This window comes from Zeus faber (genome assembly GCF_960531495.2).
Source record: "Zeus faber genome assembly, chromosome: 16".
NCBI lineage: Eukaryota > Metazoa > Chordata > Actinopteri > Zeiformes > Zeidae > Zeus > Zeus faber.
Genome location: NC_137202.1, coordinates 11,380,329 through 11,407,799, shown reverse-complemented (window position 1 = coordinate 11,407,799; position 27,471 = coordinate 11,380,329). Strand labels below are relative to the sequence as shown.

General features: G+C 42.8%; 3 protein-coding genes across 3 annotated transcripts; 1 reads left to right on the top strand and 2 right to left on the bottom strand.

Annotated features, from left to right (window-relative positions):
* Positions 1–2,118: 2,118 nt before the first annotated feature.
* Positions 2,119–3,831, bottom strand: borcs7 (BLOC-1 related complex subunit 7). The gene is made up of 5 exons (XM_080017019.1): positions 3,696–3,831; positions 3,092–3,154; positions 2,918–2,961; positions 2,709–2,729; positions 2,119–2,564 (listed from the first exon to the last, which is right to left on the bottom strand). Exons 1-5 carry the CDS (start codon positions 3,825–3,827, stop codon positions 2,513–2,515), a joined length of 312 nt encoding a protein of 103 aa, XP_079873145.1. The 5' UTR covers positions 3,828–3,831; the 3' UTR covers positions 2,119–2,512.
* Positions 3,832–4,325: 494 nt separating this feature from the next.
* cyp17a1 (cytochrome P450, family 17, subfamily A, polypeptide 1) lies at positions 4,326–11,765 on the top strand (the record flags this gene model as incomplete). The annotated part of the gene is made up of 8 exons (XM_080017071.1): positions 4,326–4,640; positions 6,399–6,537; positions 6,780–7,015; positions 7,260–7,346; positions 7,923–8,141; positions 9,666–9,835; positions 10,327–10,430; positions 11,500–11,765. 8 exons carry the CDS (start codon positions 4,326–4,328, stop codon positions 11,763–11,765), a joined length of 1,536 nt encoding a protein of 511 aa, XP_079873197.1.
* A 3,469-nt stretch (positions 11,766–15,234) lies between these two features.
* wbp1la (WW domain binding protein 1-like a) lies at positions 15,235–25,328 on the bottom strand (the record flags this gene model as incomplete). The annotated part of the gene is made up of 4 exons (XM_080017070.1): positions 25,179–25,328; positions 23,299–23,401; positions 17,720–17,881; positions 15,235–15,668 (listed from the first exon to the last, which is right to left on the bottom strand). Exons 1-4 carry the CDS (start codon positions 25,239–25,241, stop codon positions 15,235–15,237), a joined length of 762 nt encoding a protein of 253 aa, XP_079873196.1. The 5' UTR covers positions 25,242–25,328.
* Between the last annotated feature and the right edge of the window lie 2,143 nt (positions 25,329–27,471).

The window sequence follows — 27,471 nt, the reverse complement described above, 5'->3', positions numbered from 1 at the left end:
CATTTGTGAATGTGCGAATATAATTTAAATGAATTCAATAAAAACTGGATTTATCGAAGAATAGTTTTTTCTATTTAATAATTGCATGGATGCTGTTTGGTGCTTGTAGCGAGGAAGCCGACAGTGGTTTTGCGTGGTGTGGTGGGTCTGTTGATAAGTTGTGGCTCCAGGTTATTACTTCTATAATAATGTACTGAAACATGAATAATGAATAATAAAACAAGGTTCTCTATTACCAGTGGAAAGCAGGTGATCAGCCATTGATCACTCAGTTAACAAATCAATGATCACTCTCAGTAAACCGATTTCTTTAGATGCGCTCTCTCTGTTGTAGCCACATAACGATATCCATAAATACCCATAAAGTGAAATAATCCATTGTTTAACCTGCTTGGAGATGACTGATGCTTTATAGCAGGCATGTGTAAAGCTAACACATACACAGATCAAGATACATAAATAATAGGTGTAGAGTAGTGTAGTAAATCCTTCTAGTATTCCACTTACATGTAGTTAAAATTTAGCAATATAATTTTCCAGGACTCTCAACGTCTTGGTACACATGGTCACAACATTGAGGCGTGATAGGATGGGAAGTTCTTCATAGGGGAAAAAAATATATATATTATTTTGGCTCAAGACTTTAAAGTACAACTAAACCCACAAATGCAAAGTCATCATAGACCTCATAGCTGAATTGCCACCAGGAGGTTAGGGTTAGGGTTTTGGTTTTGGTTATGTTGCAAAACGCGAGAGCTTGTAATCTCAACATGTATATTGAAATTTTCACTCACAATAAACATTCACACACACCTGTATTTTGAATTTGAATTGAAACATTTCACCAATGTGTCATTTAATATTGGGATGAAAATACCAATATTTTCAAATTTTTTTTTTTTACTTTAAGCCATTTTCCAGTATCTAGGAAATCTAGGATCACAAGCACAAAACTGTGATCACATCTTCTCAAAATGGTCATTACAACTTCACAAAATGTCGAATCTGCGGTCCTTGACTTTTGCAAGACTTCCTGCGATAACTGTGTTGCAAAACTCACTTGTCGCTGGGAAGTGAGAGAACAGAGCGGGTTCGCACATCCTTTTCAATAAGCTCTCCCACTTTGCAACATATTTACCTTCGTAGACCTTGTCCTCCCTGATTAGGAACCACCTCCCCAGTTAGCTTTGTCGTCAGGACCCGCAACACTGCGAGCCACGATGGCACCTCCAGCTCAGGAACGGCCTCTCCTATCTCCCAACGCGATACGCTGCCGTCACGTCCTGCGCGAACCAGCTGGGGACGCTGTGCTGGGGACTGGCGGTCGAGGCCGCTCTCCGGGGCAGACAGCTGCTTGGCCTTCACACTGCAGATAGGCTCCACACGCATGACGCTCAAGACATCTCATTTCCCGAGATCCTCACTCCAGTCTTTCAGTGACTTAGGATGCAGATTTTTAATGTTGCATTTGATAGAAATACTTATGGTGGACATTCAACAATATGCTTTAAATTGTAGGGATTTCCCATATTAGTTTTGCAAAGTTGGCCCGCTCTACATACTTAGGTAAAAGGTCAGAGTACTCTACCACAGATAACCTTCAGAAATGTTGGCAAAAACTTATTCCCTGGAAAAGTGAAAGTTCCAAATTGACATTTCTACTTACATAAAAGTATAAGTATGTGCAAATGTACTGACGTATCAAAAGTAAAAGCACTTGATGCCCTGATATAAGTCTATATTACCACAGGAAGTGCAGATCCTAATTACATCTTTTAATTTTATTATTGTTGTATAGGTGGCGCCATAGTCATTTCCAGGATATGGAATGAACGAATCATTGATGAGAAATCCAAAATGAGCTGTTTGATAAGGCCCTGGACTTAGATAAAAAAAATAAAATAAAAATAAAAAGCGAACGCAACATCACAATGCTAGACATGTATAGACGAGTAAAAGTCGAAAGCATCCCAAACTGAATATACTCAAGTGCAGTAACAAAGTTCTTTCCATCACTGGTATCTAATTGTTTGTTCCACACCTCTGCCTTGCTTTCAAGTTTTAAGTAAATCCTCAAGTATTATGGTATGAATTTATCTGACTGTAGATTGTCTGAAGTGAGTTATTTGTTCATGTTTATTTTATTACAAAAATAAATATGCACGACCATGCAGCCGGATTACTCATACAATTGTAACCTTTATAAGGGATATAAATAAGAGCCAAAGTGTGTAGTACATTCAAAACTTCATCAAAAATAAAACACTAAAGTGGTGGGAAAACAAAAGTAATACATTTTGAAGCCACCTGCAGATCAAACCTGTGTATCTGGAGTTTCCTAAGCATCTAAACATTAAAAAAACAGCAACAAAAAAACAAGGTTATTCTCCTAGATCTGAGCCATTAAAAAAATAATAATTAAAAAAAATTATTTAAAAAAAGACAGGTGTGCTGGTGGCAAGGATGCGATACGAGCTCCAAGGTTTTGGTCCAGACTCTCCCCGCTGACGTCTCATTTCAGCAAGTGTCGCAGCTGATCCTGAAGGTTTTTTGAGTGTTCCATGCTAGAAGAACGCAGATAAAACGTGAGACGGGACAATGAGCATAACGTGTCATGTGATGGCTTTCTGTATGGACAGTTGTTGTTGTTGTTGTTGTTGTTGTTGTTGTTTTAAGATCTAACCAAGTAACTCTGTGCTGAGACTTACTTCTTCTGGATGGCCTCTTGTCTGGAGGAGAGAGAGAACGATGAGAATCAGTGCCGAATTTCATTTCTACAATTTAAAATAAACATTCCCTGCATTAAAAAAAATTATAATAATAATCAACATAATAATAAATATATATATATATTTTTTTTTAATGCAGGAAATGTTTATTTGTATTAGTTTATGAGCATTTGGCCTTCAGTACTTACTGATATTGTAAATGGGTGGTGATGATGGACATTTTTCTCAGACTCTGCAAGAAAAGACAGGCTGTGAAGCTTGAATGCGTCCATTCGTAACAACTGGCAAAGCAGGGAAAGAAAATATCTTTGTAACATTATGATCCTCCATTCAGTCTGTATCTGGTCACATGCAGTACTTACATCCTCAGAGTGTAGAATTGCATCCTCTTGAATCACCATGTTCCTGGCTGCTTGACCCAGTAACTACATGAGACATCGGGAGAACACATTATCGCCTTTCAACATAGTGTATACTGCGTCCATCAGTGTGTACTGCACACACAGTATACGCTGCACACACAGTGTATACAAAACCCTTTAGTGTATAATACACCCAGCGTATTCTACACACCCAGTGGATACTCCACAGTATATACTGCACACAGTGTATACTACACACAGTGTATACTACACACACAGTGTATACTACACACACAATGTCTACAAAACTGTATACACTACACACAGAGTGGATACTACACACACAGTGTATACTACACACCCCCAGCCATTGAGGCTATGATGAGTTTTTCATATTAAATATATTATGCAAAATATTAAATATATAGTTGACTGGTTAATGGAAGTTTGGAAAAGGGACGCATTTATAAAATGTTGCAAAGGCAAAAAAGCAATTAAATACACGTCTTTAATCGCTGCAGGCTTCTCTGCTAGCCTGTTAGCTTTAGCAGTGATGAGCCTTGGCTGTGACAACTCCAGCGAACACGGGTTGCAGAGTTTCTACCTCCTGACTGCGGGATCCCTTCAACACTTGGCGGGTCAGCGCGATCACATCCCCGCTGCAGGAGCCCACTTTGTCGGATAGCAAGCCCTTGACAGACTGGCCGAACCGCGGCTGGGTCTCCGCAGAAGCCATGGCGCTTCCTGTTTCCGTTTGGACGGACTACGGTGTGTCGGAGGTGTCAAAGGTCTGCTTGGCAAACGCGAAAATGTGGTGGAGAAGCTGTGATGGTGCAGCGTGTTAGACACGTTTTCAGTTTAAAGCGAAAACTTTTTCTCAAGTCAATTTCAACGTAAATGTTCTCTGTAGAGCACGTAAAAACACCCGCCTAAAGCGCATTACAGGAATCAAATGAGAATTAGAAAACATACAACACAAGTTCCCTTCCAATAGGGTACAGACAAATATTAAACACAGATCATGTACAGTACGTGCATCAAAGGCGGAGTGTTATCTTGTTATGGTTGGCACCGCCAGTAAGCGATAACTCATCCCAAACCCTGCGGGGGTCAAGGATATGGCATTGACTGAGCCGCACAAAACAACGTCTCACGGGCGTCAGAGTGCATTCCGCGCTCTCCTCCCACGGGACTGTTGCACGGCTCCTTCGCCCCGGCGCGCAGACAGGAGGCCATGGCTTGGATTCTGTGTGTCCTGCTCTTCTCGGCGGTGGGCCTGGCGCTGCTGGTGCTGCAGGTGAAGCTCAGGGCGGCCGTGCGGGGCCGCGGGGGCCCTCCCCGCCTGCCCGAGCTCCCCGTCATCGGGAGCCTGCTGAGTCTGAGGGGCGACCGTCCGCCTCACGTGCTGTTCCAGGAGCTGCAGGCCACGTATGGAGAGACCTACTCCCTCATGATGGGATCACACAGCGCTGTCATCGTCAACCATCACATGCACGCCACAGAGGTTCTGCTGAAGAAAGGGAGGACCTTCGCAGGAAGACCCAGAACTGTAAGAGACACAATGCACTTTATGTTTATTGATATTTTAATGACAACAAAAACAATGCAAAGTACAAAAATACAATGCACAACTGGATCCAAGGGGAAAGAGGGAAAGTAATACCCGATGTATATCTATATACCTACACTAAGTATATATACAGTCATATGTAATATCAAGCATTGTTTTCGAAAGGCACAGTCAGAATGATATACACGAGGAATTTTCTAACCCTAACACCATAAAACAAAGGTTGATCTTAATCTATATATTTATTCCTCAGGTCTCTATGTTCAATAAAATGTATAAACGGGTCTCATCACTTCTCCAATTTTTCCCATATATCTTTAAGTATAGAATGGTCATCATGATGGACCCCCCACTAGTTTGCCGAATGGTCCGAAACCAAAATCCTGAGTCCTGTATTTTAGGAATTTCAATTTGCAGAAATGGAAAAAAAGGGTCCATGCGGGAGTGACATTGAGGAGTAGCAGAGTAACGTGAATATTCAACAGCATCCGGTTTAAATTCCCTCCAAATATCCTGTATATTTAGCTCTTTAAAAAATGTATGTAATGGTCTTCCTACTCTTTGCATGTGTCTGATCAGTACTTGATGACCGGTCTCTATTCAGATTTAAAGTCCCCAGCGATTATGTTATTACCAGTGGGTGTTGAAAGGGTTAAAAACAAGTTATTCAAGAATTTTGGGTCAACATCAATGAGGTCATATACACTGACTAAGTTCGGACTTCCAGATAGAAGTCTACCTTGTACTGTCCCGTATTATCCAGCTTAATCCTCAATTACATTCTGAGTGGGGAGAGTATTTATTTACGTGTAAGTCATAATTTCCCATGTATGTGTAGAGGAAGAAGCTGAAAATATTTATCCCTGCCATCTTTCCACATTTTTAGAATTGTCTCGTAGCAGTAGATGTGTTTCTTGTAGAAACACAATCTTTGAGCGCATATTTTTCAACCTATGCCCTGCCTGTTAAACCTTTTTTTGACGTTTCTGTAAGCCTCTACAATTCCAGGGTGTAAATTTAAGCCAGACCTCAATTTTCGTTGTAATTAACATATGCATTCATTCCCATATAGAAAAAGAACATCATTTTGCACTTGAGAAACAAAAACCGACAACATGAACAACGGTAAACTTGAACTCTGGATTACAGGCTGTGCCCCCATAACCCACAGCCCATGTAAACGGGCCTCTCCGCCCCTTCTCAGTGCAGCCGCTGACAGCTCCACACAGCGAGGATTTCACCTGCTATACTATTCCCAACGCTCCTCAGCAGCAATGTCAGCTGCCATTACTCAAACAGTAACAGCTAGTACTTTATGTACACTGCAAGTATTTGCATTTTTTCTTTAGTTAGTTAACCTTATGCATTTTTTCCCTAAGACAGGCACACGCCAGTTCAGCTCCATCCCATTGTCTAGTCTCGACAATTATAGTCTCACGTACAATCCATACAAGAAGTCCAGGCCAAACCGAAAGGGGAAATAACGACAAAATCTGCTGTTGCCGTCGTAACAGTCAATTTAGTACAAGGGAGCGGGGGAAAAAGGCAGTCACCGTCGCAGGAAAAATCCAAGACGCCAGGCAAAAGAAATCACACGGGTATGTTCTCCACGTATAGATTCCTCGTTCTCTCGACCGTGTAACTTTATTATTATGGTTTATAGCTGTCGTGCTATACCGTGCGTAGTGTATACCCCCTTCCCGCTTGGCTCTGACTGTGCCCTCATGTCGGATCAAGGTGACCACCGATGTGTTGACCAGAGATGGGAAAGACATCGCCTTCGGAGACTACAGCCCCACGTGGAGGTTCCATCGAAAGATCGTCCACAGGGCCTTGCGTATGTTTGGAGAAGGCTCCGCTTCCATAGAGAAAATCAGTGAGTCATCTAATCTTGTCAGACACTAGAATCCATTTACCGTATTTGTAGACACTATCGGGAATAAGGACACCGTCTTTGGTGGTCCTCCAGTTCCTACAACGAAGGATAATCATGACTATTGTGCACCCAACGCACCTCTTTCAACATCTCTTAGTCAGATTTGAGGGATTTAACTTGAACCAAATGTGGCGGCCTCCCACTCACACACCCACCCCCACTCCCACTCCCACCCTCCTCAGTCTGCCGGGAGTCCCAGTTCCTGTGCGGCGTCATGTGCGAGGCGACGTCGCGCGGCATGGCCCTGGACCTGTCCCCGGAGCTCACGCGCGCCGTCACCAACGTGATCTGCAGCCTGTGCTTCAGCTCGTCCTACCGCCGCGGGGACCCCGAGTTCGAGGCCATGCTGCGCTACAGCCAGGGCATCGTGGACACCGTGGCCAAGGACAGCCTGGTCGACATCTTCCCCTGGCTGCAGGTCAGTACCAGGGCACAGAAAAAGCTTGGCAGGTGGGCCGTGCCGCCGTGAAATGCTTTTCAAATTCAACAATATGTATGCTTTGTTTATGTTTTGCTCATAATTGTGGGACTTGGTGGAATAAACTCGTTATTTTCCATTATTCTGAGGCTGGTTCTGATTCGAAACTAATATGACCGACACTTTGCCGTCGTAACCACGTTTTTGTATAACCACTCCACCTACATGTCTCTCCCTCCCTGAGGTTTTCCCCAACGCGGGTCTGCGGCTCCTGAAGGAGTGCGTGGCTGTCAGAGACAAGCTGCTGCAGAAGAAATACAACGAGCACAAGGTGAGCTGCCAGTTGTGAACCCCGATGCATTCAACGGCCACGTCCCCGTTTTTAAAACTTATTTCTGGTATAATGATGTCGCTTAATGCAATGAAACATCACAACGGTATATACTGTAGGTGAAGCCGTTGGAGACTGTGCTGCGATGAACGGTTATGGAAGCAAACTTGACTTTGACGTGACGATACATATTTGAAGATATTGTTTTGTAGTTTATTACGTATTGCTAAATCGTTGTTGTTTATTATTTATTTTTGGATTCTTTTGATTGTTGTTGTTTATTTCTTTGCTGTTGATTCATAGTTTGATATCAGTTTCTGTTTTTAGTTCTTCTTTTGGTTTATTGTATATTTAGAAATGTTCCTTGTTTATTGTCTATCTATCTATCTATCTATCTATCCATCCATCCATCCATCCATCTATTTATGTATCTATCTATTTATCATAAATATGTTTTGAGTACTGCAGCATTGTAGAATTGTTAAGGTAAGTTTTCTTTATTTAATTGATATTTATCTTCTCTCTCTCTCTCTCTCTCTCTCTCCCGCCCCCTCTTCTCCCCCTCCCCCTCCGCAGGCGGACTACAGCGACCACGTCCAGCGTGACCTCCTGGACGCTCTGCTGAGGGCCAAGCGCAGCGCCGACAACCACAATACGGCGCACCCCGGCGCCGAAGCCCTGGGGCTCAGCGACGACCATATGCTCATGACGGTGGGAGACATATTCGGAGCCGGAGTGGAGACCACCACCACCGTGCTCAAGTGGGCTGTAGCCTACCTCCTGCATCACCCACAGGTAAGACCTATCCTCTTATGAACATAATGTATGTGTGTGTGTGTGTGTGTGTGTGTGTGTGTGTGTGTGTGTGTGTGTGTGTGTGTGTGTATGTATGTGTGTGTGTATATATATATATATATAGATAGATAGATAGATAGATAGATAGATAGATAGATCGATAGATCAGCCACAACTATAAAAGCACTGACAGGTGAAGTGAATAACATTGCTCATCTCGTTCCAGTGGCACCTGTCAAGGGGTGGGATATATTAGGCAGCAAGTGAACAGTCGGTTCTTAAAGTTGATGCGAAGAAGAGGATCTGAGTGACCTTGACAAGGACCAAATTGTGATGGTTATAATGCTGCTATGATAGAAAGGTGTCAGAACACACAGTGCATCACAGCTTGTTGCGTATGGGGCTTGCGTAGCTCCAGACCAGTCAGAGTGCCCATGCTGATCCCTGTTCAGTGCGGAAAGCAACAACGGGGATGTGAGCATCAGAGCTGGACCACGGAGCAATGGAAGAAGGTGGCCTGGTCTGATGAATCACGTTTTCTTCTACATCATGTGGATGGTCGGGGTTAGGGTCCGATCCAATCCAGCATCTGTGGGATGTGCTGTAACAACAAGCCCGATCCATGGAGGCCCCACCTCACAACTTACAAGGATCTGCTGCTAACGTCTTGGTGCCAGATACCACAGGACACCTTCAGAGTCCATGCCTCGCATGGAGCCCTCGACGGGTCAGAGCTGTTTTGGCGACACGGGGGGGAGCTACACTATATTAGTAGTGGTTTTAATGTTGGGGCTGATCGATCTATTTTACAAACTTTATTTGTAATCGTTTTTCAACCTTGAATATAAGAGAACATTTAAGCAAACATTACACCATTTGAAAAATGTGTTAACCCTTCTCAGGTCATAATATTTCTTTTTTTAAGGTTTCTGTGCTGAAGATGGCTTAAATGAGTTACGTTTAAGCATAGAATCTGCAAATATACAAAATGTGGCTAACATTCATGCAAATGAAGACCACAATACAGACATTCTAATGATTTACCTAAAATGTATATTAACAAAATAAACAAATTACATCATTGTCACCTCTAAACATAAAAATGGCATTAGTAGAGTATGATAAAAATGTGTAAAAAACGAATAAATAAAATCACATACGCTATAAACCGGCAGTCACTGTATTGATGTGAGTCTTTTATTTAAAAACTATCTATTATTTAAAAATAATATAAAATAACGATTCTCTGACTCTACTAGCGCTGCTTATTCCAAGAGACGGTTTGGCTTTGACTGTGATGTACAGTGGTTTGAGCATCTGCTAAATGACAGAATGTAATGTATTATTATTTAGGGTGTGATTGAACAGTGGCGTTTTACAGAATGCACATTCGAATTATCTCTAACCCCATACCACACACACTGATAACACCATCCTTAAGAAAACACATTTTTCGTCATATGCTTTCCAGTGTATGTATTCAAAAATGTATATGAAAATTTCTGAGTGCGTGTGGGTGCTCAGGTGCAGCAGCGTATCCAGCAGGAGCTGGACACCAAGGTGGGCTTGGACCGGACCCCTAAGCTCAGCGACCGGGGCTGCCTGCCTTACCTGGAGGCCACCATCAGGGAGGTGCTGCGCATCCGCCCCGTGGCCCCTCTGCTCATCCCCCACGTGGCCCTCACAGACACCAGGTACGTCTAACAGCAGAGTATCTGAGTGACATACGCACGCTCCTGAGGTCAAAATGCTGCCACCCTTCTCTCTCGTCTCTCCAGTGTGATTTTCTTTTACCTCAGTTGCAAGAACCTTCCACGGACCTTCCTTCCACAAACACTAGAATTCACGATCCTAACATTGACTTTATGATGCGCAGTGTTGGGATCTTCCAAAGAAATGCCTATTTTTATATATTCATATTAATCTTTATAAGAAAGCAATTTGTGTATCATTACAAGTATGAATCACAATGTGAACAATGTCTTTGCAGAAACAATTCAGTGTTAAGTGTCAAAAAGCAAAGCCAATGTTAAATACATTTTAATATTGTGTTTGGTAACATAATACTTGATCCGAACTATTGAAATACTTATTGAATGAGCGTCTAGGAACTGTTGTAGTTCTACGGATTCCTATTTCTCCTGGAATTTGTGAATGTGATTTTGGTTGATTGTTTGTGTCCGAGTATTGGAGGATTCCGCATCAGGAAAGGAGCGAGGGTCATCATCAACCTGTGGTCGCTGCACCACGACGAGAGGGAATGGGAAAACCCGGAGCGCTTCGACCCCGGTGAGGGTGGACGGACACACACTAAGCACACTTTTTAACGTTGTTATTTATCAGTGACTTCATTTTTGTTTCCCAACCTTTTCTCTGCCACAGCGCACTTTGTATAATCAAATAATCCGACGGCACGATACCGCTATCCTGTTAACCACTAAAGTCACAAACTCATAGAACTGTTATTAATTATTATTATTATTATTATTATCAGAGTTCCTTCTCTTCCGGAGCCTTATTTTATTTTATATCTTGGCGTTTTTTGGGGCTAAAAGTATCTGAAACTTGACAACGGTAGTACGCTGAGACATGGTTGAGGTGTCGTTGGAGTTTGATCGGTTTTGATCTACATTTAGAGAAGAAACTAGTAAATAAAAGTCTTAATTTCATTAATTTCGGGAGCGGGCCGCTTCGTGACATCATCATGTGACACGAACAGCCAATCAAACAGAGCAGAGAAAGCCAATCGTACAGCAGAAGTGCCGGTGTTTCCTCCGCTCCCTCCCCGGCCGCGGCGCTCTGCGGCATAACATGACTAAACTGGACCCAGTGTATTGCTGCATGCAGCTATATCTATTATTATGGCCTACAAGTAGTGATCAAAGACTCACGAGCGAGTCAGGAGACAGGAGCCACGCCGCCAAAAGAGCGAATCTTCAGTTTGCAAACTGAAAATAATTACTGACTAAATTGAGGTCCAAGGCAAAACAAGCCAAGGCGTTTGGCACAATTCACATTGAATGTTGCACTTTGCATTCGACAAAGGAAAGTTCTGACGGAATGAAATGGTTCCTGTGAGAATTCCATTTATAACTCAACTATTCATCATTCAGGAAGTCCTCCCTCACTTATCGTGCGTTACACCAGCTGAACCAAACATGACCTCTGAGCTGGTGTCCTGCTGGAACGGAGTCATTTCGATGAATATATTACAACCTTGCAATTTGGATCTTGTAACACAAAGGCTTATTTCCATGATTTATGTTTTTTTTAAGTGGGATTTGAAACATTTTCAAAGCTACACCTGGCGAGCTCCAGATCTCACCCATCGTCCATCATTTCTTTTATGGCCCCCTAGGTCGTTTCCTGAACAAGGAGGGCACGGGGCTGGTCCTGCCCTCGCCCAGCTACCTGCCCTTCGGTGCCGGGGTGCGGGTGTGTCTGGGGGAGGCTCTGTCCAAGATGGAGCTTTTCCTCTTCCTGTCCTGGATCCTTCAGCGGTTCACACTGTCCGTGCCGGCAGGCCAAGAGCCGCCCAGTCTGGAGGGGAAGTTCGGGGTGGTCCTGCAGCCGGCCAAGTACAAGGTGAATGCCGTGCCCCGACCGGGCTGGGAGGCCAATTGAGACTGCCCCCCGCCGGTTCTGAAGGAGGAAGGCCGGTCCACCACACCACTGGACTCCCCTTTTCATTTTTCTTTTTACATTTGTGCATTATTGTAATTCGTACCAAGTAGTGTGTCAATACAGACTTAGACAGTCAATAGGTGACCTAAGAGAAATCTTAACATGCCGATATCTAATCATTTTTCTTTAATATACTGTATGTAGCATGACATGTTTATCGCTTTTTATATTAAATTTTTGTATTTGTATTATAATCTGTGATCTGTGGTCTGTGGCCCTAATTTAGCTCAGCATCCAGTGCTTGAAGTGGAAAGAAACAAGTGCCGGTATTCCCCTTAATATGTTAATTATTTAATTTACTTTAAGTTGCTTTGGAGAAAACTGCAAAATGACAATGTATAATAATGTTATAAATATGCTTTAGTGGTTCAGCACCCCAAGCATTTTACAATTGTATTTTTTTTTTAAATAATAAATAAATATATAAAAGTACGTGTTTCTTCGCATTCTTTTCCACTCTTCACCCTGGCTGGTTCAGAGAGAGAGAGAGTGTGTGTGTGTGTGTAGAACGGCTAATGCTGCGTTTCATTGAAGTCAGAACTCATAAAAATCCAACCTCATACTTGGGAAAGCGTAAAGGAATGGCCATTTAAGTTGGAATATGAGAGCCCATCGGTCAAGCTTACCAAGATAAGAGACCTGACGTCATGGCAATGTGGTGGCACACACCGCTAACGGTGTATAACTTCACCTTTGTCAAATACACATATATCGTTGTTTTGAACTAGGTTTTTTTGTTACGGTAACATGGAGACTTCCGACAATCATTTTTTAAGTTCCCATGGAACGCAGCATCACTTCCTACTGAGTTTCTAATCCACCTGAATCCACCATTTTTTTGTGGGTTTGGTTCTACAGTAGATAGCCAGTACACAACAGGTCCTAATGCCCCTAAAATGTTCTGTGCACAGCACTGTCCCTAACATGTTTCTGCCATTTCCAATGGTGTTCAGTATTGAAGTTATCCAAAATGTTTATGCCTCATCCTTATCCGTGACCACTGTATGCAGCTTGTGTTATACAAGATTAAATTATTTTAAGAGTGTCTGAAAACTTTATTACTGTTGGATATAGGATGTAGTGTTGACATTGTCAGATTTGTAGTGTATTGCTATAATTGAAATGTTTGTGAATGATCAGAAAGCACACAAATATCCTCCAGATCTTTGAATCATTATTTGTCAAATTCTTTATACAAAATGTGTCTGGAAACAAGGAAGAACGGAATTTCACTATGTGGGGTAATAAGTGCTTACATACAGACATAGCGCCAGAAGGACAGCCGTTGTTAAATTCTTTAAGTAGAAAAGTGCAAAATCGATAAAAAACAAAACAGGTACTGAAGTATTTTTGATGCGGTGTACTGTAAATATTTTTTTGTTTCAAAGGCAGCAATGTTTCCTGATGGAGTGTATTCTTGAGCTGGAGTAAAGTCAGGGATCAAAACAAATGAATGATGGTTCCTTATTGATGGATGTGCACTTACAGACGTTGCTTTAATCAGGGGTGTTAACAGCAAGAGTTATGAGTTCTAGGTCAAAAGGACTTTTATGTGTTGAATTTGTTGTGAATAAAGGATTTGGATATTAAGGAGTGATTACGAGTGCATTTTGGTTGCTTTCTTTCCTTAGAAGGTTTTCAAGATTTACTCAGAACTTAGCGAGAAAGGGGTATTTTGATAAAAATCCAGTTTTGGATTCAGTTGTGGTATTTAAATCAGAGTTATGCCATTACAATTTTTCTATAAGCAAATAGATCAGTTCATATATAAATGTATTCTTTCAAACCATTAACACTCTGCACAGTATAAGATAACATTGGTATTATGCATACCTGATACATTTGTCATAGAAGTATTTTCCCTTTTGCTGTGGTCTCTGTTAACTTGGCCTGTGTTGGCCTCAATTCGTTTCAGACCCATATTGCAAATGCAAACATTAGACTTTTTTTTTGGTCATATTACAGATGCGTGATGTTGCCCTGTTGGCCTGAAATCGCCAATGCTGACTTCAAACTAAGCAAACCACGAACACCCAAAGTTGATTCAAGGGGTGAAAGCTGTTTCACGGAGAGCTGCCGGAAGGTATCAGGGACTCTGTTGATCTGGAGAAACTTTTTTTTTTTTTTTCCCCCCCTCCTCCCGTATTGAGCTGAAACGGAACTACGGACTGGATTGTTGATCGAGTCAATATGTGAATGCACAATTCAGGATTCTTCGTCCACTAAGTGTGACCCCAAAAAAAAAAAAAAGGAGAAAACCTGAGTAGGTGCTTCAGAAGAACCCCAGAATGTTCTGCCTTTCCTACCCACTGATATGCATGGGTAACTGCATGCGCACACATGCATCCCCCGCCCCCCAATTTAACAAACAATAGTTACACAGTACAATCTTTGGAACAAACCTGTAAAAACTACAGATATTAAACATGGAAGGCGTTTTAAGGCTGTGTTAACCTGGGTTTTAACTCTGCTGAACATTAATTTAACTACTATGAGGCTACATTACGCATACAAAATATGGGATGGGTAAACGACACAGATTAATGGATCATATTATGCATGACAAGGGTTATTCACTAATCATATATGTCAAAAGGAGCCTTTGAGAACTTAAATACAGCGACAGTGAGAAGGAGCCAAACTATCCCTAGCACCTTCCTGGTATTTTTATTTTGACAATGAGCGCACCAGGAAAGCACCAGAGGAGAAGATGGTTTTGGTTGTTTGGGCGTAAAGGGAGCGCAGTGGCTGCGACGTGGAAGTGTCCACTAGGTGGAGCTCTCTGCCTGTCGATAGTGGTAGCTCGTACATTCTGTTTTCTGAAAAATAATGTTGCTCCCTTTTGATTGATCAATACAAAAGTACATTTAAATAGACACCTAACCCGCCACAAGAAAACAAAATAACAATAATAATAATGATGATGATGTGAACATTTTGGCAACAGCGGTGGCACGGTAGCAGAACGCCTGCTCCAACAACCATGTGATGCAATGACAGACCGAGTAGAAATATTATAATATTATCCTGATGCAATACTCACCAGTAGGCATGTCCCAGTGAGTCATAATCAGATTTCCGCTTAAACCCCCCCCCCCCTTTTTTTTTTCCTTTACAAGGTTTAAAAAACCCCCCCCCAAAAAAAACCTTCCTGTAATGTAATAATGTTCTATGTAATGCATTTAACCGCTTATCTCCCACAGTGCTGCTAGCTGCTAGTGGAGAAACCGAGTGCTGATGATGCCAAACAGAATATTAAAACTATCCTGAGATTTGATGTCTTTCAGTTATTAAAATCGAAACCCGAGAAACAGAAACCTTCAAACAGCGCTCGTATAAAACCCCATTCTGTGTTTTGGAACCTTCATCAGCGTTGAACGCCCCAGTGCACGTTTATCTCCTGTTGCTTCTACCCGAGTGCCGTGGCTTCTGATCCCGTGGCCGTGCGTCCGTCTGTGTTTTCACGTTCTCTGTGGCCTTGCGTGCACGGCTCATCCCCCTCCACCTCCCCCTCCCCCCGCCCCAGGAAGCCTTGCTGTTCCCACAGTTCCGGGCCGTCGCAGACCTCGATTCCAGAGTCCCCCGTGAAGCGCCGGTACCTGCCGGGTGAGTCCTTCGGGGCGACAGAGCCTCTGTCTTGGAGCTGCGTGGACCCTGGGGCCGCCGTCAGAGGGTCCACGGTGGCTGCGGGCCGCTGGGTCTGGGGAGGTGGGGTGGCAGGAGGGCAGCCGGGTGGGTCGGCAGGCGGGGCCATGGGCTGCAGAGGGCTGTAGGGTGGGGGGGGTGTCGCCGGGCGGTCCACCACCTCCTCATAGGATGGAAGGAGGTAGTCCGGTAAGAATCCTGGATAACAGGAGCAGAGGTTAAGAGGGACAGCAGTAGAACCAGACCATCTCAGAGTCTACACTTTGTGTGGAAGTTATGCGACCCCCCGTTTCAGGAAGCACATCTTTCAGAAGCAGGGGGTGGATCAACACAACAGGAGAGAGCAGCTAAAAAAATATGAGGCAGAGAGCCCCAGAACAGAAACACCCGCACAAGGGCGTAAAGTATCAGGCATAGAATATGGGAAAGCACACTGGCATCCAATTCATCACCATATACCACTATATTATTAATATACCCATACATTGGAATAAAATAAAAAAAACAAAAAAAAAAAAAAACTGTCTTGCAATATTACTAGGGCTCGGTGTGAACACAAAGGGTCACGATTCAATTCAACATTAAATACGATTCTGTATTGATATATTGACATTTTATAGATAATAGGAATTGTTGCCAACTTTTCAGGATACCATCTGATGTCCCTTACAAAAACATTTCAAGGAACAAAGTCAATCTAGTACATAAATGATATATGTACATGTAGAGTAGATCAATTGATTTCTGACTAGGGTGGTATTTCAATTAAACGGGAGATGGTTGCATATCTCCCCAACAAAGATTTGATTCATAAATTGAAACAATAGAATTGTATTGTACCAGAATATCTATTTTTTTTTAACTGAGTGCTAAATATGTGACCCACCGCAGCAAAAGCTGCCATTTTGTGCATTTCCAAAATCACCAGGAGCAGTCAAATTAGTTGAAAAAAAAAATAATAAATAAATAAAAAATAAAAATAAAAATAAAAATCTTTCTTGAAGGAAAACAAGATTTTTCCAGATTCGTGTTCCTTTGTGTTATTTTTATCTCTCAATGTATTTTTAAAACAGATTTTAATTTATAAATAGTAGAAAAATGTTAAACCGTGGAGTTAAATATTCCCGTTAGATTACATGGGGAAACGCAGTTCACTTACCGAGACACTGAATAGCACTGATCGATCGTTTCCTTTAAAGTGACTGTCCAGGTGAAGGTCATTCCCCCAAATTCCATGTGATGTTTAGTCACAATGTAATACCGTTTTGATATAATTCAACCTTTAAATCGCACTACTTTTACAGACACACACACACATGGAGACATTGCTGTGGAGGCTGCCTGTCACTGACGTAACTTCTGTAAAGAAGACGAGGATCCGGTTGAACTTGTCTGTGAAAACTCCGTGTTGTCATGGATTATGAGAAGCGGGTGGAGGAAGATCTAAATCATATCGCTGACATTAATCTGACCAGAGCGATAGATCCAAGTCAGTTTAAGCAGCGCGCACTGGACTTAATTTTCCACGATGACAGTCAGGTTCTCTGACAGCGACACTGAACCTAATATTATCCCGTGCTTGGAGAACATTTAAAACAGCAAATTTCAACCTGAATGTGATGATGAAACAGAATATTTTTAAGAACAACTGGAGGAGACCAACGATACGCCCGTTTTTGTTACAACGGAAGAAGATGATGATGTGATGAAGTCCGTTGAGGTTGGTGATTTAAAAAACGTAATAAAATAATTCCCCTTTTTAAAACATGTATATTGTTACTGTTAAATAAAAGCTTCTTTAAAAACAAAACTAGTTGCGTGTTGTTGACGCTGTTGAACGTTCCCTCAAAACACAAGAACAAAGCAGTGATTGGCCCATTCCACAGTATGTTAATTAGCCATTAATGAAGCCAAGTCTCGGGGAAACTTTCAAGGTGATTGTCTCAGAAACACGGTTTGCCACACCCTTGCCATTAACAAGTCATAGCTTTAAGGATATTTGCTTAATTTGCACAAGTGACACCTTGTTTGGAAGCTCTGATTCGCCACTTTCAAATGATGTGAAAAAAATTATCAAGTGAAAAAATGATCCTAAAGGATGCGTTGGGTCACATATTACCAAGTTAAAATACAACCTGAGGGTAAGTACTGAAAAAGAAAAAGTTGAAAGTGAAAAAGTTTCCTGACTGTGTTCATCATCCACAAATGAAAGACTGAATGTGTTGTTGGGCGTCTGGGGCTGGGCTCACTGAGGTAGAGGGGCAGCTGGGTGTTGTTGCGAGCCTCTCTGTAGGCGATGAGGTTGATCTCGTTCTGCCGCCGCTGCTGCTGGAAGCGCTGCTTGGCGCGGCGGTGTTGACACACGCAGCAGCATGTCAGGATGATGATCAGAGTCCACACCAACCAGAACCCTGTGAGGGAGGGCGCATCGACACTGGATCACATCCAAGCACACAACCTGTATCCTCTCCAAACAAAATACTGGAGGATCAAAGAGAGGGATAGTTTCGAGGCGCAGAGAAGGTGAAGAAGGTCTTTCATTTCCTTCACACGCAAAAAGGGGTTTAAAATTTGGGCTGGCACGTCAAGCTCTTAAACGTCTGGATACATCTGTTAGCCTTGGGTGTAAATTTTAGCAAAAGTGAAATGCACTCACTGTGCATTCATACCCATGATGCATTGTGGGACCACAGGCAAACAAGTGGTGGTGATTAGTAGACTTCAGTGCATTACATCATTTAGCTTTTGTCCAAAGCGCCTTACAATAATCACATTTTATTGGTAGTATCAAACCACTGTATATCACAGTCACACTAAACCTTCTCTCAGACCTATAATAATAATAATAATAATAATAATAATAATAATAAGTAGCACAAGTAGAGTTAGACTTTTTTTTAGGACAGTAGAAGGTAGAGAGATCCTCATGAGATAGTGTGTAATATGTCGAGAGTCAGGTCGGTTTAGGTTTTCATGCGTCACGGCTGTACGGTTCAGGTTAAAAAGGAGGCACCACGCTGTTTTCTGACTCACCGCATGCAGTGACTTCTGACCCAAAACACAAAAAGGAAAAAAACTCCCAATGCGAGAAAATAACATTAGGAGACGGCAAACAGGAGTAAAAGCTAGTGATCAGAAATAGCCAAGTGTTTCAAAAGAAAGGAAAACGCATGGAAGCAAGATTAAACACAGCTTTGTCTACCTCGCATGTCTACCTATGAGGAAAAAACTCACTTTTTCAGTGCTTGTACACTTACATTTTGTCTCTGATGGGCCTACTAATACACAAACTGTGAAATAAGACAACCCAGTCAGGTTTTTGTGGGCAGCCTTTGTCAGAAATGTTCTGAAACATATCAACATACACATCAACATATTTTTGATCCCTTGGTACATCACAGGGCCAACATTGGAATTAGAACTGCCCCATCTGAGTAACTGTAAGCGCTGAAGGAGTGCATAATTAATATGTAGATGGTTATGGCAAAATAACTAAAAACAAATGTGTTTGACAGGGGTCTTTCACAACATCAATGACAAAATATTGCAGATTGCAAATGTTGATATATTTTAATGAAATACTTATTTTTCGACCAGCCACTGTCAAATTGGGCTTAATTTTGATTAATGATACACTTTCCATTAATAAAACTGTACCCAAAGGTATGGCACGAGCTACAGAACTGAATTCTTTGTGAGTTAAGGTTTAAAATATAGCTGCAGCGCGCAATCATAAAATCAATCTCTTAAATTAGATTGGAAGACCTCTGATTGCCTTAAAATCTGCTCCCGCTACCGGCACATGAGAAGTATATTACAAATTCTTTCACAATCATGAGAAGGATCACATTGAATTTATGGTGACATTTCTAAAATTGGTTTAAAATTCCCCCTGCATTTGGACAGAAACAAATGATTGTGGAATCTAGCGATTTCACAAAATGATGGCGGTCAACTGAAATATTTGCGATTAAGCAGTGTATATTTGAAAGTATTTTCTCTGCGATGCCATAAAAAAACAAACTAAAAAAAACCTCTATACATTTTCAGTTACAACTTGTGAGATATATTTGCATAGTTCTGTCATGATTCTCAATATATTAATTGTGTGTGGTATGGTTTCCAGTTCTTCTCATGATGATTTCATCCAGTATTAGAATGTACAGCTGTGTTTAAACTATAAACTAAGCTTATGGGTGTGAGTATGTGAGTGAATAACCCATGTGAAATGCTTTAATGCCATCATCTTAATAGCTTACTGCTTTTTTTGATCAGATTAACCCCAGATGGTAAAGCTCTTTGCTAACCTTATTAAATGAAAGGAGTGCTCCGAAGGTCTAAGAAGTAGTCATTAAAAGGGTATATAACTGCCCCGGCTGTAACATGAGAGAGGCCAAGGGTGAGGGCCAGCAACAGCACAACCGGTAAACAAGTCTAGACAACCGCCAGCAGATAACTGCCACAGCTAAACCCCACCAAGCCAAGTTGGGCCGTTTGTAAACATTAAACTTACTAGAATGGGACACATTTTAGACAACAAAAGACTATTGCTACATGTCCCTTCTTTAGATGCAACAGGTTATGATAAGCTACCTCGAATAATACCTCTGCAATGAGCACAATGAACTTTCGATTCAACAGAAGTGGAACGCAAAGTGGAGTGCAGTCTCAACAGAAGTTCCAATCAATTTCACATCAATTATACTCCACAAAGAAAATTAGGACGTGGTTACACAATGAACACCAGTGATAATCTGAACAGATGTCACCAACACAACGCTAATAGTTATCAAAAAGGACGGCGAAAGCTGATCATAGTGAGCACTCAAAAGTTTTGAAGTAAAGGATTTGTTAATATACACCGATCAGCCATAACATTAAAACCACTGACAGGTGAAGTGAATGACATTGCTCATCTCGGTCCGATGGCACCTGTCAAGAGGTGGGAGCAAGTGAACAGTCAGTTCTTTAAGCTGATGTGTTGAAAGTAGGAAAAATGGGCAAGTTTAAGGATCTGAGCGTCTTCGAGAAAGGTCAAATTGTCTCCATAACGACAGGTCATGTGGGGTGTTCCTGGTATGCAGTGATGCGCGTGGGGAGCGAAGTCTAGCCCGTCTGCTCTGAGCTCAGAGGAGAGCTACTGGTGCACAAAATTGCTGAAAACTTTAATGCTGCTATGATAGAAAGGTGTCAGAACATACAGTGCATCACAGCTTGCTGTGTATGGGGCTGCATAACGCCCATGCTGACCCTGTCCACTGGCGAAAGCACCTACAATGCGTCAGAACTAGACCATGGAGCAATGGAAGAAGGTGGCCTGGTTTGAGGAAACATGTCTTCTTTTACCGCATGTAGATGTGGTGGAGCGTCGTTTACCTGGGGAAGAGACGGCACCAGGATGCACTATGGGAAGAAGGCAAGCCGGCGGAGGTGGTTAAGCCAGGGTGCCAGTCTTGGTCTGACAATCATAATTCTTAAGGACCGCCAGCAGAACCCTACAATGGACCTGATATCACAACCAGCCCCTTAACTAACCGTGCAACACAATTCAACATACACGAACAAGCAAATTAGGACGTTCTGTGGGAACAAGTCTTTTTAAAGTACATTATTCCAGGGATCCCGGAGTTACCTCCTTCCCTCTGATAGAGATGAGGTGACCAGTCCCCGGGGCGATGAATATGGGAGTGGGTGGCCCGGGCGATGGATGAGTGGAATCGGGTGGATGGTGACAAGTGATGACGGATTATTCCCACAGACCGAAACGCGCTGACAGGGATTGGAAAACGAGCGGCGGACTCTCCAGACAACTCTTCCGGGGGTCTGTCCTCCCTGACTGCTCACACCATCACCATTTGAACATCCCCTACTCCTGCACAGGGGCGTTCCTTGTGATGTAGGACAGTGTGATGCTCTGGGCAATGTTCTGCTTGGGTATCTTGGGTCCTGGCATTCATGTGGATGTTACTTTGACACTTACCACCTACCTTAACATTGTTGTAGACCAAGTTAGCCCCTTCATGGCAATGGTACTCCCTGATGGCAGTGGCCTCTTTCAGCAGGATAATGCATCCTGCCACACTGCAAAAAATGTTCAGGAATGGTTTGAGGAACATGACGAGTTCAAGGTGTTGACTTAGCCTCCAAATTCCCCAGATTTCAATCCAATCCAGCATCTGTGGGATGGGCTGGAACAACAAGACCGATCCACCTCTCAACTTAAAGGACTTAAAGGATCTCCTGCTAACGTCTTGGTGCCAGATACCACAGGAAACCTTCAGAGGTTTTGTGGAGTCCATGCCTTGACGGGTCTGAGCTGTTTTGGAGACTCGAGGGGGACCTACACAATATGAGGCAGGTGGTTTGAATGTTATGGCTGATCGGTGTAGATAACTGAACTTTTGTCAAACGGCTGTAGCCAGAGGAGGAAGAGAGGGTGTGAATAAATGGTGGTGGTGGTGGTGATGTTGAAATCTATGTACTGCAGCAAGTATACCAAAATAAATTAAAAACTTTATTGTGGGGGGGGACTTGTAGGGTCAATTGTAAATTCCTGATTGGATTAAACAAAATAAAAAAAGTAGATAATCAACATTTCTAAGTAAAAACATATGCCATATTTTGTAATTAGGTCCATCATTTTTAAAAATTATTATTATTTTTTTAATCAAATCTCTTCCCACAGAGGATATAAACACTGTGTGTTTCTTGTGATTATTGGCTGTCATCCATTCTGCTTGTGTTTTATTTGGGAAGGAGGGAGGCAAGGGACACACAGCACGCCTGGAAATGAGGTTGAAAAAAGCTAAGCTTTGGGCTTTCCATTTCAAAAAGTTCCTTTGCTTGTTTGTTTTTGCAAAGTGTTGCATTGTTGCCCGTTGATTTGATAGATTAATGAAAATCCATCAATTTGTACATGCTTGTATGGCACAGTTGGCAAATAACTAGATTTTTTTGTTCATACATACTTGGTCTTTTACCATTTCCAGTTTCACTATTTTTGCTAAAATTACCTCCACTCTTTGTCTATGCGTTCATGTCGCTCCACACGCCCATTCCCTCTTGTACAATAATGAGGCCAAATTTGAGAAGAGCTTGCGTTTGTGTGTATGGATTTTAGGGATGCACCGACTGTGAAATTCTAGGCTGATACCCATGTTTAAAATAACAATTTGGCCGACAGCCGATGTTTTCCAAGTTCCCCTGAACAGAGCACCACTTAGTTTTTCAGATTCCCATGAAAGCAGCATCACTTCCTGCTCGGAGTGCTGTAGAGAGCCGTGTCCGCGTCCTATGAAATCGAATGCAGATGGCATCGTTCTCTTGGACGGAAAAAATAACAATAATAAAAATAAAAAAATAAAATGGGTCGTCAAATATACTTTGGCGCCCGTTAATATACATGGTCACCAGTCTATAAGTGGGAAATACTGGATAAACATCGACCACTGCCAGCGGTGAATGTCATCTTATTTGCCGATAGGCCGATGGCAGTCAAAAAGGCGAATATTGGACGGTACCGATGTACGGCTGATAAAACGGTGCATCCCTAATTGATTAAATTCCAACTGGTTACACCCTAGTCTACTCATTTATGAAACAGACATTCTGTGTACTGTATATAATAGTACTTTGAACAATGAGTTGTAAGAACTTGTGAAGTGTTATGAAATAATAACACTGTACAATTCAGCAGTGGCCAGAACACTGAACAGAAAACATCAAACATGACTCTGGACACTGATCGGCCTAAGACAAGCAGGCTCATGGTTCTGCAGTTCGCAAATTCTAGCTGAGCAATGACATTGAGGCAGCTGAGAATACTCACACCACAGTTCATAGTAGTAGTAGCAACACTGAGTCTCTCCACAGCAGTGGCCAGAATCGCACACATAGCTCTTGTTGTTGGCCCCCTGACACACGAGCTTACTCTGTTGGAACAAAGCAGAGGGAACTTGTCACAGATTTCGGCTATTAACATATGGGAACAATATATTATGGGGCAATAGTTGTGCAATACATTTTTATAAAGTTGTAATCATTTAGACTTCAGACATTGTAGACATTGTAATAACGTAGTAATAACGTATAATTTAGACCACCTTGTTGTTGTTGTTGTTCTCCATCTCCATTTTTTTGGATACATTATCTATCCTGTACAGAAAATATCCCTACTCTGTTTATACTCACAGGCATTGCTAACAACCACACTGACACTTTTTTAGATTTTCAAGCTTTTGTTACTCATCTGTCTGTACAATAATGCACCGACCTTTACCAAGAAAAGTTCCTTTTATAGAAAAATGTTCTTGGCAAAATATCTGGTTCTAATTGCATTTGACATGTAAAAGAAAAATGGCTCCACTGCATGTGTTCACAACAATGTTGAGATCTGATTAAACCCAGTGGATGAAATTAGAAACAGACATCTGACAGAGAATGTACAAATAAAAAGAAAGGAAGACAGCATCATGAAAGGAACCAATTCAACCATCATCTTACAAAATATTAATGCAATTATTAAGAATGTCAGCACAATATTTCTATTGACCACACTGCACCCCTACGCAGTATCAAACAGCTACCAACACTCTACTTAGCACTTTGTTACCTGCCTCGCGCCCAATAAAAACAACATGAGTTTATCAGGATAGACAACAAATGAAGTGGAGCAGCAGAAGATGAGTGCGGGGAGAGTTGTTGCTCTGGTTGATGCAGCAGATTACTGCAAGAAGAGGGAGAGAGCAAAGCAGCCCAGAATCTCCTTTTGAATTAACTCAGCAGAACCGTGTCTGGAATTGGACGCCCAGCATGTTGCCAAGGAATGCAAGTAAACAACCCGCTGCATGCCTGCTGCCTCTCTGCTTCCATCAGATGGGTTTTAAGCACGCACACCAAGCCAGGAGATCGCCCAACCAACACAAACCAATAGTATTTATCCCCTAAATGTCAAGTGACAACACAGTTTCAGACACTTGCTGGAGAACAAATTGTCCAACGTTTTAACATGTAATCTAACCTAAAAAACATAAAGGCAAATAATCCAAAAAAGAAAAACGAATTATATAGAATATATGCAAAATGTGATTCTATGCTCATGAATATAAATGGGTTGTTCTCAAAAGGATGAATACACAAACAACTAGTCTATAAGTTCAGGAGTTTTCCCAATGAGCAGAATAAGAGTGATTTCAGGGATACTGCATTTTGACAATTTATCTCATCACTTATTTTTTTTGATTTATTGCATGAAGCCAATCTTTCACATTCTTGGTTCATTTTTAAGGTGTATTTGCATTGCCATGTTGTCATTTAGTTTACAACTATTGTTTTTATGTGAGCTGCTTTAACAACGCAATTTCCGTCCGTGGTAAATTATCCATCCATCCACCCACCCACCCACACCCATATAACTAATGGGCGTCAAGCCAGCATTAGCCTGTTGCTGCCACTCGTTCAACTTTGTCCAGCTAGTGTTACTGCCCAACTTAACACTGGGCAGCGTCCACTGGCATAGAATACAGGAAGGTGGTGGAAGGTGGTGCAAGGTTTTCTTTTCGACGCCACTGTTTTCGGAGGTTAACGAAGCGTAGTCATTGAATGAAAGTGAAAGTTAGCCAGCCAGCCAGCCAGGCAGCCAGCCAGCCAGTTAGTTAGTCAGCCAGCCAGCCAGCTAGCCAATCGGGCTAACGCACAAACAATAGTTACCTCCGCTACTGTCGACGCCGTCGTTGGGTTTTCCCCGTCGGTGTTTTGTTTCAGTAAGCCCATTGGTATTTTGTCTGAGACTAATCTTTGTCGACCCAAAATCCGTTTGACACTGACATTGTTTTCTTCCCCCTTAAAAACAAGCGTCTTTCTCGGACGCCGGAGAGTAGTTTAGTTGAATGCCCCCCCCCACACACACACACACTATCCCGCCCTCCTACGGCTCTGATTGGTCGACGTTTGGGGTTTTAATTGTTTTCATCGAAGCCATTGGCGGTTTCAAATGTCAATCAAATAGGTAATCACTGTCACCGAACCCTGGGTCTGCAGGTGTGGCCATTATTAATATGTCATTGTCGTGCTGGCAAACAACTTCACCTGAAGCCGTGAATTGAAATGGAGGGTAAGAAGTTCAATTTCAAAAGGTCAAAAGCTTCAAAATGATTCATAGTTAGAAAGCAGGGTCAACGTTCAACATATTTCATGGAACTTTAATCGACTTCGCGTAAGAGAGAGTTGACAAAGGCTGATGGATTCAAATAAAGATTCAAATATTCATTATTTTATGGGCATAAAAGTAATATAAATGTATGAGAAGAAAGCTGCAGCGTCCGCTTTCGGATTGAGCCTGTATGCCCCCACTGGCGTCCTCTAGTGGCGGTTTCCCCAGAAAACAAACCTTTACGCTGCTGTTATTGCGCTTACAAATCAGCACCAAATAGTTCAGCACGTTGAAATACTTATTTGCAGTTCAACGTTCATTAACTGAAATTTGAGTGCGATGATCGAAAACCAAATCACCTTGAAAGGCAACCAGCCCACACTGTCAACAACTGAGTGTCAGGGGATTTCAATGAGAACCAGATGCAAAATAGAGCCAACAATGTCTTCTCTTCTTTCTCTCTTTCGTATATCATCAGATGGCCAACTCAGTGTCATATAGCCACGCCCTCGTCTCCAGTCCTAGGTCAAAAAGGCCAGCTTCTGAGGGTGGGCTGTATAGGGGGCAGCTGGTGATTATGTGCTCGGCAGTCTGTTCAGGTTCGCCACACTCGCATGACGCACTGTCGGATAGGCCCCACTTCTTTAGAGAGGACTTGAAGCGCCCGACGCCAGTACGCAGGCGGTTCAGCGAGGTCCATAGGTGGCGTGGCATGTCTTCTCCTTTTACACCTCCTCCTGGGTCCCGGATGTATCGTTGGATGCGGGAGGGCGCAGCTGACTCCCACGATTGTCTCCAGGATGCTGCCAGCCAGGCGTCCTTGGACAAGTCGTCAGGGATCGACTGTAGCATCTCTTGTGCTGCCTTGTTGTAGGGATGGCGAGACTTGAGCCTGCATGGTGGTGCCGGTGTTGTTGTGGCTTTGTGTAGGATGTGCCAGTCGTTCTTCTGGGCTTTCCTTGCCAGGGCGAGGGTAGCTGCTTCCCGTCGGAGACTGGGTGGGGCGATACCAGCTAGGACTGGCAGGTAGGACACAGGGGTGGGTTTCAGACAACCAGTTACTATCCGGAGGGCGCTGTTGATGACAGTATCCACCTTGTTCGCATGTGGACTTCTGCTCCAGGCAGGGGCACAGTATTCCGCTACGGGTAGGACCAGGGCTTGCGTGGATATGCGTAGGGTCTGGGGGGAAGCTCCCCAAGTCGAGCCTGCAAGGCGGCGGATGAGCGAGACCCTTGCGGTTGTCTTGGCCTTCACTTCATCCAGGTGCTGCTTGTAGGACAGCGTCCGGTCCAAGCATACGCCGAGGTACTTGGGGGCTTGCTGGAACTCCAGGCGGATGTTGCCAACATGCACGTCCAGTTCCCTTCTTGCCTCCCGGTTGTAGAGGTGGTAAGCTGCAGACACTGTTTTGCCCATGCTGAGCTGAAGGTGCCACTTCTGGAGGTAGTCTGCCAGGATGCCCATGTCTCGGTTGAGGCCTTCTTCCATGGTGTTCCATGTTGGGCATCGAAGCATGAAGGCCAGGTCGTCCGCATAGCCGTACTTCTTGGATGTTGTGTCTGGCAGGTCGTGAATATAGATGTTAAATAACATTGGTGAGAGGACAGAGCCTTGCGGGACACCGTTCTTCAGCCTTCTGAGCCTGCTGGTCTGGCCATCGCTGGTTTGTAGGATGAAGCTATGGTTAGATAGCATCTCCATAATAAATCTCACCATGTGCCGGTCCGGGATTGTTCTCAACAGTTTCAGGTGTAGTCCACGGTGCCACACGGTGTCATAAGCGGCTGTCAGGTCCAGGAATACTACTCCAGCTTTCTCATTATCTTGGAAGCTGTCCTCGATGTCCTG